Source organism: Podarcis gaigeae (assembly GCF_964106915.1).
Source record: "Podarcis gaigeae genome assembly, chromosome: 9".
In the NCBI taxonomy this organism is placed as follows: Eukaryota; Metazoa; Chordata; class Lepidosauria; order Squamata; family Lacertidae; genus Podarcis; species Podarcis gaigeae.
The window spans coordinates 53,950,045-53,965,279 of record NC_139685.1 but is presented as its reverse complement, the minus strand read 5'-3'; the positions used below and the strand labels follow the sequence as shown (position 1 = coordinate 53,965,279).

Genomic DNA, 15,235 nt, shown 5'->3' with positions numbered 1-15,235 from the left:
AGTCCTGAGCCAGAGCATTCATTTGCAATTCCCTTGAAGAGGAAGAGCACTGGAATTAGACTGCTCTTCATGACATGTTCACCATGTTAATACCACTCCTGCCGTCCGGTCAAACATTTTCAAGTCAATTTATATAACAAAATCACACTGTATTGAATTCGCACATTTTTTAAAAAATGGAAGAGAAGGAGAGAAATGCAAATCAGAAGGCAAAACACAGACCAAGTGGATTGAATTCTAAGCAGTCCCTGGTTATAGGGGGACTAACAAGCATGCTTCGTTTCCTAACACCTGGGTGCAGGCTGTGTGTGTATGTGCCACCCCATTTCAGATTGTGATGTTGTTGTTTTCCTGGACGTGGAAATCTGAGCCACCCACGCTGCCCAGGGGCAAATTGAGTCATCTGTGGCTCTCTCCCACCCCATGTGCCCCTCTGCAAGGAACACGGGAGAGAAGGGGGGGGGGGATTTTGTGCCATTATTTTGTTCCCAACCAGATTGATGGATGTAAGAACACAAATCCCTAATTAACAAAGCAGCGGGCGGGGGAGGAGACCCACGCAGGGAAGCCCAGTCTGCTTTGACAGGGTTGCCCTTCCTTCATGTCGAAATGCATTGTGTATGTGTATACTGTGTATATTTGTGTTTGTGTGTTATATTCCACATATTACACTCTACTGACAGGGCTGAACTTTCTGCATCAACAAACGTGGCACCACATCGTCCGAGGCACAACACGGACCTTGCATGCAAAAGGAGGGCGAGAGAAAGGAAGACAGCTGCGTCGCCTTCCAATATGCATCTCTGCTTCTGCCTCCCCTTCCACTGGATCAGGCCATGGAGTTGAACTCTGCTGCGGTTCAAGCCGCCGCACCACCTGATGTGTGTGTTTGTGTGCGTAAAATTCAGCGGCAAGCTTTTTAGCAACGCGCTGACCCTTTTGCCAAGGGCTGACCTAAGGCAGGGATCAACGCACCTTCCCCCCCCCCCGTGCCAAGCCGCCGCCAGTGTGGTTCTCCTCTCAGCTGTCAACAGCGTGCCCCCCTTCGCTGCCCTGCTCCTCTCGCCACCCCCAAGCCCTTCCGCAGCCAGCCTGTCCCTCTGCTCGCCCCCGACTTACTTGCCGAGCTCCTCGAAGAGCTGATACTCGTCGGTGAACCTGGTGCAGGTGGTGGTCGAAGCCATCGTCCGCCGGAAGGCTCGCTCCTGCTGGCGCCACCGAGGAAGGCGAGGAGGAAAGGTAGGCTCGGCAGGGGGCGCGGGCAGGACGCGGCGGGGGAGGGCAGAAGCGCTTCTCCTCCTCCTCCTCCTCTTCCTCTCGGCCACGCTCCCTCTTGGCAGCTCCTTTCCACTTTCCGGCTGACTTGTTTGTTTGCGAGGGTTATAGAGCAGGAGGGGAAGGAGAGGGAGGGCAGGAGGGAGGGAGGCGCTCTGCTCCCCCCTCAGTCCCCGCGACCTTCCTCCTTGGCAAATGCTCGGGCGAGCTGTCTAGGGGAAAGGTGCCATCCGACGGAGAGGACGCAAAGGCGACGACAGAGGCGCGGCGAGTTGCGCGAGGAGCCTCGACGGGCTTATTAAGCAGCAGCTACTAGGGATCGGAAGGCGAGGTTGTTGGAGAGGGAAACAGGAAAACGGGAGGCGAGGGCGACTCGGACGCCTCTCTTGCCCGGGCGGCGCCTCTGCGCCTCGCGCAGACCAGCCCTTCTCCGTGGGCGAGGAAGGGTTGCGCTTCGGGCAAAGGAGCGCAGCAGGCGGGGAGTTGCGAGGAAGCGGTGGCTCGGGCGCTTCTCCTCCTCTTTCTCCTCCCTTCTCTTCCTCCGGCGGCTCCCCCCGCCGCTCTGCGCTGTGCCACACCTCCCTCTAGCGACGGCTAGGCAGGCCCGTTCGCCCGGCTGGGCACGGCGAGACTCGCCTGACCTCTCCCGCTCGCTGTGCCGCCCTCCCTTCGTCTAAGCCTCCGCGGCTTCTACACACCCGCGGAAAGGTCCTTGCTCGAAGCGATAATCCCGCTTCCTCCCCGGCTCTTTTGTCCCTGGGGCGTGAGAGCACGCGAATGCTCCCGAGAGGGTCGTCTGAATGGGCGAGGGTTGCTTGGGTTGCTTGTTTGTTTTGTTTCCCCCCTCGGCGGATGCAAAGGAAAGGACGTTGCGACTCCGTGTGCTCGCACTCGTCTACACGAAATACTCCGCTCCGTCCTTAATTGCAGGGTTTTGGTGAAATGTATTTCTAATGCCTTTTGAAACTCCGGCCTTTAGCCGAGCCCGCCTTCGGAGGAGAGACTCTTGGGGCCGCTCTTCTCCCTCCCGCTGCTCTCCCAAGCCGAAGCCTCCGCGGAGGGAAGCCGCCCCACCCTCCCGGGTGATTCCATCCGCCCTTCACAGCGTTCCATCCAGTGGCGTCACAATCGACACGCTACCTCGTGCGTTCTACCCAGCCAGTCTCCAGCAGGGAAAAGACGCGGAGGGGGGGGGGAGGAAAGAGAGTGGGGGAGAATACAACGCAGTGTCCGACCTGTCGCGAGATAATGCAAGCTCTTTTAAAGCGGGGAGAAGACACAGAAGAGGGGCTTTTGGGATGTTGTTCATCCTGAATGAGCTAGGATAGCAGGCTCTCATCTATGACATCCTTCCCCCCCCCCTCCACATTCCCAGTTCTGATGGGCAAAATTCTGCCTTTGTTTAAACGCACACCATTAGCCCTATAGATAAAAATAGAATATATATAAATGTTGAGAGTCTCCTTCAGATGTAGGGGAGAGTAGACCAGCATGCCAAGGGTGTGAATCTGTGCACACTGACTTGGGGGGGGGGGGTTTACTCCCAGTGAGCTCAGTGCAATTTATTTTTCTGCAGACAGGCCTAGAGCAGAGCTTTCCAAACTCTTCATGCTCGTGACACACTTTTTAAGACATGCATCATTTTGTGAGATGGAAATTCAGTTTTACTAGCAAACAGGAGGTTAAGCTAACCCTTTCCCAGACACACAGGGAGCTTTTGCTTAACACACCTACACACTGTGACCGACACACTAATGTGTTGCAACACGCAGTTCGACAAGCTCTGGCCTAGAGGGTTGCACTAGTGAAACTGCCGCCCCGTGCTTGTTTGCTAGGAGTATGGATGAAGTATGTATTGTTTTGCATAGCTACAATCCTGCCACAGTCTAATTTTTCTAGCAGCACTCCTGTTTCAAAGAACCTATTAGAGAAGCAGAAATGCAGAAGACTAGCAATTCCTCCCATGGAGATGCATTGATCAGAAAACCTTTACCTAAGGTTTCTCCAGAGGACCTGTTTATTGAGCATTTAGCATTATGCAGGAAAGTCCGAGTGAAGTCAGGAGGAGCAAGTTCCATTGGACAAAGCAATGCTTTGAGCAATCCTGCCATGCAGATGGGGCTTAAGTGGTTTGCTTAAAGGCAAAAGTACCCAGGGGGCTAACTCTGGGGCCCACATGTCCAAATTGGCATAGCTGAAGCAAACAATGGATGCAGCCAAAGCAGGAAAGTCATACATTCCCTTCCCCCTCAGTTATAAATGCTGACCGTGGTCTCCATCTTACTTCATCAACTACAGTCATACCTTGGAAGTCAAACGGAATCCATTCCGGAAGTCTGTTCGGCTTCCAAAACGTTCAGAAACCAAAGCGCAGCTTTTGATTGGCTATTGGAAGCTGCGGAAGCCCTGGCGGATGTTTAGGTTCCAAAGAACGTTTGCAAACCAGAACACTCACTTTTGTGTTCGGGAGCCAAAATGTCCGAGTACCAAGGCGTTCAGGATCCAAGGTACGATTGTGCTAATATTGGAACTTATGCTTCCTCCCTCCCTCCTCCCCAACCCCAAAATATAATTTGCTGCCTGCCAACTGCCATTGCACTTACCTTGGGAGAGTGTTTGGAGGTGCATGAAGGGGGCCCAGTGACCTTGGGGGAGGCAATGGGAGAGAGTGTGGCCTTGGGAGAGCATTCAGAAGTACAGGGAGAGTGTGTTTTGACTACACACAATTTTGGCTTTATGCACTATCCCTGGAATGTAACCACAATGTAAATTGAGAGTCAACTGTGTTTTAGGCAAAGGAAACATTTTTTAGTGCTGGACATTATTTCATGTTCCAAAACATGGGGAACGGGTAGATTCTCTTTTATGCGGAAATTGTTTCATTTAAATTCCTTTAATAATGACAGGAAATGTTATCATATTATGCAGTCATTATCATCATCTTAATGTTTTTTGGCTCAAGTGAGACACTCTCATACTCTTACAAAAGTATATATAAAACTATTTATAATCCAAGGCAGGGATTAGTATAGCATACCATTAGGTTGATGACTGTTATTTGTGCAGCAGTTAAATGCCCATGTCTTTCTCTTAATGTGAGTTAATTGGGGAGGGAAAGCCTGTTAAAATAAAAAGCATACTGCCTTGGTTGCCTGTAATGTTATTCTGCAACTTCACTTGCCTACTTTGCATAGCTAATCATTGGCATAAACTGGTACTGAAGAGAAAACACTATTCATAAATGCTGTGTAAGGAACACTTTACCAGTGCTTTCCATCATTAAAACCCAGCAAGACCTATTTTGATGGGCCTTGTTTTTATTGTTAACTGTAACCAGTCATGCAATGAGATAGACATTAAAATAGATGATTTCCATATAGCATAGTGAATGATTGTAAATATTTGGAAATAATTCCATTATTTGTTTCATTTTACTGCATTTGTATATCACCCATCCAACCAAGTTATCTGGGTGGTTTACATAAAGAAAAAAATGTGAGTCACAATTTAAAAACAACAACTCTGGATGACTACATTATACAAAGAGCAGACCCAACTGAATTTAATGGAGTTAAGTGGTTATTTTGTAACTACTAACCTTCTGCCCCACCCCTCCTCTTTTCCCTGGGGCAAAAAGAAACCCTGCTGCAGGCCTGTATTAAGAAACCTGCCAAAGACCTGTATATAACCCTGTACAGTATAGTATAACCTGAATGGAAGCAGCATGTTTCAACCCCTTGCCTTTGCCTTTCTGCCCCTTAGCTTCCTGTCCTCAGTAATTTCCCAGATAATCCCAGATAAACTGCCAGTGCTTGCTTCCAGCATAGAAACTGGACTGCAAACTGCTTTGTTCCCAGAGCAACCACTCCAAGCCATTGTACCAGCTGAGAAAAACAATGTCATCAGCTTCACCATCACAAGTGAAACACGGTACATATATTGGTCCCCATCCCACTCACTCACTTTCCTTTTGTAGTTGTTCACACTGGAGATTTACTGTGTTCTTTAATCATCTGTATTTAAACATTTAACAGGCTGAGCGGGGCCAGAAATAAGACAGGCGACTCTAGATTCACACCACCGCTCCCAAAACATCAGCAGCACCCTGACCTCTGTAAATCCAAAAGGACCCTACTGCAGAAATTTCTTAGCAGCTGTAGAAGCCCACTCTTCCCTTAAAACCGTTCCATTTAGCTGTCCTTGATTCCGCATTCTGGTGGGGAAGCCTCATTTAACAGCTTCCTCTCACCCCGCAAGTGGTTGTGAGCTGACTAGCCAAATGGTCAACATGATCTACAGCACTGACTGCCCATTCATTAGCATCCACAGGCAGTGGCTAAGCCATAATAGAGGCTGGAGGAAGATTGTGAGTTATAGGGCAGCATGGACTCACCAGCTCACTCATTCCCTTTAGACACAGCACACAATCTCTACAGTACTACTTCTTCTTCTTTTGTGCTATAATGTCTACAATGGAATGTTCCGGTCATAAGGAAGCACAAATTAATCGCAAAATGCTTGTAACTTAAGAGTATGAATATCTGTTGTTATGATGACAGACTTTCTGCAGAGATTATATTTTTATCATGGACTTTCTCTCTCTCTCTCTCTCTCTCTCTCTCTCTCTGTGTGTGTGTGTGTGTGTGTGTGTGTGTGTGATGATTATAATGTTGGCATAAATGGAAAAAGAAACTTGCCATGTTTCTTTATATTGTTGCTGGACTTGCTCATGTTTCCACCTGTTTTAAGATTTCAGTTTTACATTGATGTCTGTTTTATGGGACAACAGTGTATGCTGCTGGTAATTTTTTTATTCTCCGGCTGTGTTTATTGTATATATTTTCAATTGTGGTCTTAAGTGTGTGTAAGCTGGAGAAGAGAGGGACAGAAGCCTTAAATGAAAGAATAAATAAAGGTGAACAAAATATATGTGTAATGGGAAAAGGGGGCTGCTCGTGCGTAAGCGTTTAAAGCCTCCAAGCTTTACCACCAGTTCCTAAACTTTCCCAGTCCGAGGAGCCATGGGTGCATGGCTACCTCAATCGCTGGCAGAATCCGTCAGTGGGCGTTTCCGGAATTTACTCCAACATAAGAGTTCCTTGACGGAAACTCTTCTTCTGGATTCTCTGCGTGACAGTTTCCTCCGCGGAGTGGGCGTCCCCAGCGGAGGTCCTGAGCCCAACCCGCTATTCTCACTGGAAACATCTTGGAGCCCTTCCTCCGATTGAGTTTCTGCAGGAACTCTCCCTCTCCCCCTACTGGTTCCTTCCTCCGCATCCGAGGCTCTCCTCGCCTCTTTGAGCCCTTCCACCACCTGACTCTCCGATGGCAGTTCCCTGACAATATGCCAATGAATAAAGAGGCAATTGAAAAGGAAGGGAAGCGGCATTAAGTCCCATTGAAATCAACAGAAAATAAACACTTAACTGTGTGCTTAAATTTCATTTTGATTCAGTTAGATCCTGGATTCATTCAATTGGATTATGCACTAGTTTGTACTCAGCATATTTCTGTAACATACAATAATAATAATAATAATAATAATAATAATAATAATAATAATAATAATTTATTATTTATACCCTGCCCATCTGGCTGGGCCTCCCCAGCCACTTTGGGTGGCTTCCATAAAAACCAGAAATACAGTAAAATATCACACGTTAAAAACTTCCCTGAACAGGGCTGCCTTAAGATGTCTTCTGAATGTCAGGTAGTTGTTTCTCGCTTTGACATCTGCTGGAAGGGCGTTCCACAGGGCGGGCGCCACTACCGAGAAGGCCCTCTGCCTGGTTCCCCGTAGCTTTGCTTCTCGCAATGAGGGAACCGCCAGAAGGCCCTCGGCGCTGGACCTCAGCGTCCGGGCAGAATGATGGGGGTGGAGACGCTCCTTCAGGTATACTGGACCGAGGCCGTTTAGGGCTTTAAAGGTCAGCACCAACACTTTGAATTGTGCTCGGAAACATACTGACATGTATCTCTTGCACAGCATTCATTCATTCATTCATTTAGAATAGGGTATACAGTATATGTCCTACCCACTTAGAGAAGCATTTCATGGAGCTGGTGAATATGGCACTCCAATGCTTATGCTGCAATAAATGTTCTTTTTCGAAGGTATCACAAGAAGACTCTTTTGTTTTTTGCTGCAACTACAGTGGTACCTTAGTTTTCAAACTTAATCCATTCCGGAAGACTGTTCCAAAACCAAAACGTTCCAAAACCAAGGCATGCTTTCCCATAGAAAGTAATGCAAAATGGATTAATCCGTTCCAGACTCTTAAAAACAAACCCTAAAACAGCAATTTAACATGAATTTTAATATCTAATGAGACCATTGATCCACAAAATGAAGGCAATAAACAATGTACTGCAGTTCCACACAGTCACAAAAACAAGAAAAAGCCACAAAAACGCAAAATAAATAGCAAAAACAGACAAACCTCAGCGTAACACTCAAAACGGAAGTGTGGCACTCAAAACAGCACATTTGGCTTCTGAAAGAAGTTCGCAAACTGGAACATTGACTTCTGGGATAGCAGTGTTTGGGTTCCAAGGTGTTTGAGTACCAGGGTGTTTGGGAACCAAGGCACCACTGTAATTGACATGGCTACTCCTCTAGTAAAACCCTACTAGGTAGGAACATAGGAATCTGCCTCATACCAAGACAAACATTAGTTCACCTTGCTCAGTAGTAAGTGGCAGCAGCTCTCCAAGAGATGCTGGGAATTGAACCTCGGACCTCCTGCGTTGAGAAGTAACAGCCCTTAAGGATGTCAATAGGAGATAAGCAGAGAATGAATGTTCCATCAAAACAACTAGCACTACCTCTTCTTTCCACTTAGCTGCTGCAATGTTCTTTCTTTAGAATGCAAATATATTAAAGGCAGCACAATCCCTGGGCTCTTTTTCTCCATGGGATCGCTGCTTCCAGTTGCTGGGAGATGCCAGAAATAAGAAGACCTGGGTGGAGTGTGTGGTGTGGCGTGAACGTGGCTGCCTCTTTCAGTCTTTAAAAGTCATTAGATCTGATTGTGATCCAGCCTTGAAAAAAAGCTTTGCCACTGTGGATCAGTGATGGAACAGAGAGACGGTGCAGAGGGGAGGTTGCGGCAAGGAGGCAGACGTTGAGGAAGTGGAAAGAAAGGAGTAGCTTGATAGAGAGCAGGTGGTCTTAAGGATGGGACAGGGGATTTGACCTTGACTGAAGTGCTGGTTTCAGCTCATGAACTTTATTGTTGACCCAGATTCTCACAGCCCTTGTCACTGCCCCTTCTGCTTTGAAGAAGAAGAAGAAGAAGAAGAAGAGGAGGAGGAGGAGTTTGGATTTGATATCCCGCCTTTCACTCCCCTTCAGGAGTCTCAAAGCGGCTAACATTCTCCTTTCCCTTCCTCCCCCACAACAAACACTCTGTGGGGTGAGTGGGGCTGAGAGACTTCAAAAAAGTGTGACTGGCCCAAGGTCACCCAGCAGCTGCATGTAGAGGAGCGGAGACGCGAACCCGGTTCCCCAGATTATGAGACTACCGCTCTTAACCATTACACCACACTGGCTCTCTTTGACTTTGACTTAAAGATGGGGTGGGGGCAAAGCCATTGGCGATTCTTTGCATGTTTAAAAGCAGGGTTGCCATCCTGGTGTACAGTAGGCTTTGCAGGAGATGGGCTCCGCAAATGTGGCAAAACATTTAGCCTTTGCTGAAGATAACCTCCAGAATGGACTTTAGCGCACACCCTGTGGGGATTGTACACGGAAATGATTGTCTGAAACGGGGAGGCAGTGGGATGCCCTCCAGCTGCAGTGGGGCTCCATTAGCCCCAGCAGTTGTGACCAATACAGTAGGCAGGCATGATGTAAAATGGCAGTACATCAAAATCCAAATGGCTCCCCCTGGTTTATAACATCCATTTCTGGGTACGAATCACAATATTCAGAATAAGTGTATTGCGTGCAGTTAGGATTTTATCAGTGCTACACAGTGTACTTTTTAGCGTTGCACTTGCAAATGGCACATTTATTTACTTCTAAATGGAGGCCGTTCATCTGCACAGCTACCTGATTACCAGCCCATTCTGTAGCAGTAATAGCAGATACTGGCCTGAAGCTTCTGAGTCTAAATCTTCACTGCATAAAAAGTGCAAGCAGTAATGGCAATAAAAAGCAGCATATTGGTTATTCAGCCTCAGAAGGGAATTCATAAACTTCATGAAGATTTATGAGACACTGAGCAATGTAACCATTCGCTGGCTGCAAGCCAGATTTTTTGTGCGTGCTAAAGCATCTCTCTTTGCCCTTCCTAGCTTCTCAGGAGGTTATTGTTATTTTTAAAATTAAAAAATAGGTGTGTTTACTTTGCTTCAAAGCATCAATGTGGCACTTCAAATTTCTCATTTCCAAATGTTCTTACTACATTTGCCCACTAAGTCTGCGAGTTAATATCTTCAAGGCAAATATTCTTGCTGCCTTGTGAACATATCAAAACTGAGATACACTGCAACAAACACCTATTTTTAAAAGTACTTCACTAAGATTCAGCACTAGCCCTCAGACGGCCCTACCATTAAGCAGGAGTGAGGCAACTGCCTCAGGTGGCAGATACCTGAGCAACTTCCCCTCCTTCCCTCTGTTCCTCGGGAGCCCCCAGGCCATTCCTCTCCGTTGTATCAGAGTTGTGTGGGCCATGGGCCTCTCATACACTCCCTAAACTAGACTGCTTCCCTCAGGTGCATTGGACAATGCTGTCCCGTAGTCAGCGTTGAAGTAAGATTCAACTGCTAGTCTATTAGGCTCCTTTACATGGAATGCAAGAGAGAGATGAGGAGTGCCATCTTGTCCTTTGCCTCAGGCAGCAAAATGCCTTGGGCCTGCCCTGGTGACGATATGTTGAGGGCAGCAGCAGAATATAGCACTTAGCACAAAGGCAGGTAGGCTCAACCTTAGGATGAAACACATTCACCAATTCCCCAAACATTCCCATTAAAATAATAACTATACAGTGGTACCTCAGTTTATGAACTTAATCCATTCTGGAAGTCTGTTCTTAAACCGAAACGCTTCTTAAACTGAGGCGCGCTTTCCCTAATGAAGCCTCCCACCGCCAGTGCCCTTCCACCATTCAGATTCCATTCTTAGACTGAGGTAAAGTTCACAAACCAGGACACTACTTCCGGTTTTGCGGAGTTCATAAACCAAATCGTTCGTAAACAGGGCTGTTCTTAAACCAAGGTACCACTGTATGTAAAAGGAGTGAAGATCTTTTCTTTCTGATGCACAATTCAAATATGCACGATTCACACACTTTCTTAAAATGTTGTTTTCTTTTTATGAAGTGATACAATACTTTTGTTATTTTGAGTTTCATAATAATAGAAGCAAATACAACACATCTGAGAATTCGGTGAGGAAAGCAAATATAAAGAAGGGAAAACAGATGGGAGATTATGAGCACAATCGTACCCTCATGTTGGGGGGGGGGGGGTAGGATTGTGCTTAGTTGGAATGCAAACTGCTGTCCACAGGACCCAAGCTGGCAGTAAGCCACAAAACAGGGTACTACACGGTGGGGTGCTGGTAGGTCACCCATATCTGGTCCATCGTTAGGATTGCTCTGTAACAGCACAATCCTCCATGTCTCTTTATAAATAAGGCCCACTGAATTCAATGGGACTGCAGGACTGCAGCCTGGCCTGCAGGATAAAGATGGAGGAGAGGGAGTATTGTCAGACAGGAAAGCAAGACAGTGCATGTGTGCCTCTCCTCTTTGTAATAGATGGTGAAAATGTGACTTTCCAGCAATCATAATTACAATACTTGTTACATTAAGTACATTACCTATTACAATAAGTAATCATTTCCAAATTAGAGTGAGTCATTTATAGACAGTACCATGATTGTTATAATCTATAAATTGCTAAGGTCTATAAATAACTTGCTTTAAAATCTAGAAGAACAAACGACAATCTCTCTACAAATGACTAACTCTACTTTTGAAACTTTTGATGCATGCGCCTCACCTATTCATACCTCAAATGCAAGCATTTTTCAGCCCAGGTGGCCAGGTGGAGAACCGGTCAATCCTCTGTGAATCATGTATGAATCATCTTTCAATCACTTGACATCATTAGGACAACAGGGGACTAATTCAAAGGGATTCCCTGGCAGTGCCAATCAACTCCTCCATGTCCATTTGCAGGCTTGGTTTTCCTGTGCAGACTATCAAAAGTGAGATACAAATGCAAAAATAAAAAACAACATAACATAAAGGCAGTCATTGTCTGTCAGGTGTGAGCCAGCAGTGCAAGTTGGAGTTAACTCTTTATTAGCAAAAACAGGACCTCCACATCATGAGAGGGGAGGCATCGTGCAGGTATTTAGGAAGAGGCAGTTCCAAGCAAAATGGGTAGCAAGGGTACAGTTTGTTTGCTTGAAGGAGCAGGAAACCTATGGATGGCTGAGGGTGATGGAGCTGGAAAAGTGGCACAGACAGGGATGTATTTGGATACAATAAAGAGATGGCAGTGGGGCTAGGCCATGGGGAACGTGAGCATAAGGACTTTGTGCTGGATCTGGGGATGTAGGGTTTTAAGGAAGTGGGTGTCAAAGAGTCACAGCAATGAGAGAGGTGAATGAAGCCACAAACCCTTTTGAGGAAAATAAATATTTTTCATGTGGGGACGTATAGGTGGGTGTTTAAAAAGAAAAAGTGTTGACACAGGAACAAGGGAGAGTTGTGTGTTGCTGTTTTCATGCTTTTTCTGAAATGAACAATGTAAGAAGCTATGCATTTCTCTTGAAGAGAGATACGAAATTTCAAGAACTCGTGTATTTCACAGCAAGACAGATAATAATAATAATAATAATAATAATAATAATAATAATAATAATAATTTTTTATTTATACCCCGCCCTCCCCAGCCAAGGCCGGGCTCAGAGCGGCTTACAAGCAATAATAAAAACAAGATGAATGATTACAACTTAAAAACAAAAATAAAATACAACATTAAAATAATGGAACATTAAAATATTAAAATGTAGCCTCATCGCAGGAGAAGGAAAAGAAAGAAAGAGGAGGGGGAAAAGAGAGAGGGGGGGGGAGGGAATCAAATTGGCTCCAAGCCAAAGGCCAGGCGGAACAACTCTGTGTTACAGGCCCTGCGGAAAGAAATCAGATCCTGCAGGGCCCTGGTCTCATGAGGCAGAGTGTTCCACCAGGCCGGAGCCAGAGTTGAAAAGGCCCTGGCTCTGGTTGAAGCCAATCTAACTTCTTTAGGGCCTGGGACCACTAGGGTGTTATTATTTATGGACCTTGAGGCTCTCCGTGGGGCAAACCAGGAGAGGCGGTCCCGTAGGTACGAGGGTCCTAGGCCGTGATGTGTATGGTTTATTGAAAGTCTGGAATGTGATAAAGTAATTCACTTGAGTTTCCTCTATTAGTGGTTAGTTGAATGTACTAACCTGACCCCCCAAAAATTTAATATGGTCAAAGGAATTTCTGCTGGGTGCCTATAAGCTATAGTAATTCTCACAGTTGCTGCTGAATTTCAATCTTTTATTCTTTGTGGATTGAACAAAGGGCTGGGTTGATCCTCACTGACCAATTTGAACTTTGTAATGGTCTTTCTAGTGATGTATGGAAGTGAGAGCTGGACCATAAAGAAGGCTGATCGCCGAAGAATTGATACTTTTGAATTATGGTGCTGGAGGAGACTCTTGAGAGTCCCATGGACTGCAAGAAGATCAAACCTATCCATTCCTAAGGAAATCAGCCCTGAGTGCTCATCGGAAGGACAGATCGTTAAGCTGAGGCTCCAATACTTTAGCCACCTCATGAGAAGAGAAGACTCCCTGGAAAAGACCCTGATGTTGGGAAAGATGGAGGGCACAAGGAGAAGGAGACGACAGAGGGCGAGATGGTTGGACAGTTTTCTCAAAGCTACCAGCATGAGTTTGACCAAACTGCAGGAGGCAGTGGAAAACAGGAGTGCCTGGCGTGCTCTGGTCCATGGGGTCATGAAGAGTCGGGCATGACTAAATGACTAAACAACAACAACAATGGTCTTTCAGGATTCCTTTAGAAATAGACCAGCATAAACATATACAAAATAAAATATTTCATATGCAGAATAAAATTAGTGCTATAAATTCCCCATAGCATATGAACTCTTTCAGAGCAAGCTAAGAGAATCTTCACATTTATACAACACAACTATTGTTTATTCCTCCCCACCCACTTATATCTATACCATCTAAGCTGTTAGACCAAGTGATAATAATTCTTTCTTTCTTTCCACTTAAGTTTGTTCTTCTCCTTTCTTGTCTTCTGCTTTTTTTATTGGAAAAGACACTGTATTTTTTGTAATTTATTCCCCCCATTTGTACATTCCTCTCTCTCAGTGTTAGTATGACAGGAGATCATTTTACTTCAGGCTGACTTCTTGAAGTAGTCCACAGACAAAGTAAAATCACAGGGGGCCCTTATCTGCTGAACTGAGTATTTTATTGCTGTTGGATACAGCTTCTTTGGGTCTCGGCATCTCACGTTGGCTTAAAGGCTAGTTTTAACATTTTCCTTAAGATAGATCCAACTTAAGGTCAGCCAAGCAGACACATTTTTCTTCATAGAAAAAATACCCCCAAATGCACCCTCCATACTCACAAATAGAACAAACTTTGAGTTCAAGATATCCCAGGCATTTTGTGAAAACAAGCCAAGAAACCTATAAACTGCATGAGAGATGCTTCCTCTGGAAAGGGCCAAGCAAGCACATTCACCAAAGCATGCACAGGCCTTGGCTGTATTATTCTTTGGGCGGGGGGGGGGGGGCAACAACAGAAGTTTCCCCATCCCTTTATTTTCAATAGAGAATACAAACATAGAGAACACAATAAAAAAATTCCTTCCAGTAGCACCTTAGAGACCAACTAAGTTTGTTATTGGTACAGTGGTGCCCTGCAAGACGAACGCCTCGCAAGACGAAAAACCCGCTAGACGAAAGGGTTTTCCGTTTTGGAGGCGCTTCGCAAAACGAATTTCCCTATGGGGTTGCTTCGCAAGACAAAAAAAATCTTGCATCCCCCCGCGAGTTTTTTCCCGCTTTTTTTGCCCTTTTCTTAAGCCGCTAAGCCGCTTATCAGCTGTTCCGCTGATAAGCCGCTTAACAGCTGATCACTGGAAGCCGCTTGACAGCTGTAGCGCTAATCCGCTAAGCTGTCAATGGGCTTGCTTCGCAAGACGAAAAAACCGCTAGACGAAGAGAATCGCGGAACGAATTCTTTTCGTCTAGCGAGGCACCACTGTATGAGCTTTCGTGTGCATGCACACTTCTTCAGATACACTGAAACATCTGACAAGACAGAGAAACCAGTAGGAGAACACTTCGATCTCCCAGGACATTCTATACAAGATCTCAAAGTAGCTGTCTTATTACAAAAGAATTTCAGAAATAGACTGGAAAGAGAAGTTGCTGAATTGCAACTTATTGCCAAACTTAAAACCATGGAGACACCTGGTCTGAATAGAGACATTGGATTCTTATCTCATTATACATGATAAAGCTATTTTTAGCCATCTCACCCATTGCTTTTTCCTGTAAGACCAATTGCGGTCGTTAACAGTCGTCAACAGGTTTACCACACCTATCAGCCAATCACCCATTCCCACCACCTTTCTGAGTAATACCCCTCCCCACCCTTTCACTATATATAAAGGTCTGGTGACTTCTGTTTCTGTGTATCTGAAGAAGTGTGCATGCACATAAAAGCTCATACCAGTAACAAACTTAGTTGGTCTCTAAGGTGCTACTGGAAGGATTTTTTTTAATTCTGTTTCAACTACAGCAGACCAGCACGGCTACCTACCTGTAAATAGAGAACTCAAACACTGTCTACCTTATAGTGCTCTCTCACTGTCTACCTTATAGTGTAGAACCAGATCTTGCAAAAAGGGTGAGGCAGCTATGTGGA

At 45.7% G+C, this 15,235-nt stretch overlaps 1 protein-coding gene and 1 long non-coding RNA gene across 11 annotated transcripts in view; both read right to left on the bottom strand.

Annotated features, from left to right (window-relative positions):
- The window catches only part of CAMK2D (calcium/calmodulin dependent protein kinase II delta), a 143,261-nt gene extending 140,810 nt beyond the window's left edge, over nt 1-2,451 (bottom strand). For 3 of the 10 annotated variants that reach the window (XM_083756639.1, XM_083756642.1, XM_083756636.1), the window contains exon 1: nt 1,120-2,357. In XM_083756639.1, coding sequence (XP_083612765.1) covers nt 1,120-1,184 — 65 coding nt within the window. In that variant the 5' untranslated portion in view covers nt 1,185-2,357. Of the gene's footprint in view, nt 1-1,119 lie in introns of all 10 variants that reach the window. The other 7 variants (XM_083756635.1, XM_083756641.1, XM_083756645.1 and 4 more) reach the window with 6 other exon arrangements.
- An 8,120-nt stretch (nt 2,452-10,571) lies between these two features.
- The window catches only part of LOC310852948, a 75,673-nt gene continuing 71,009 nt past the window's right edge, over nt 10,572-15,235 (bottom strand). The window contains exon 2 of the long non-coding RNA XR_014568473.1: nt 10,572-11,485. This is a non-coding gene — a long non-coding RNA (uncharacterized lncRNA). The remainder of the gene's footprint in view (nt 11,486-15,235) is intronic.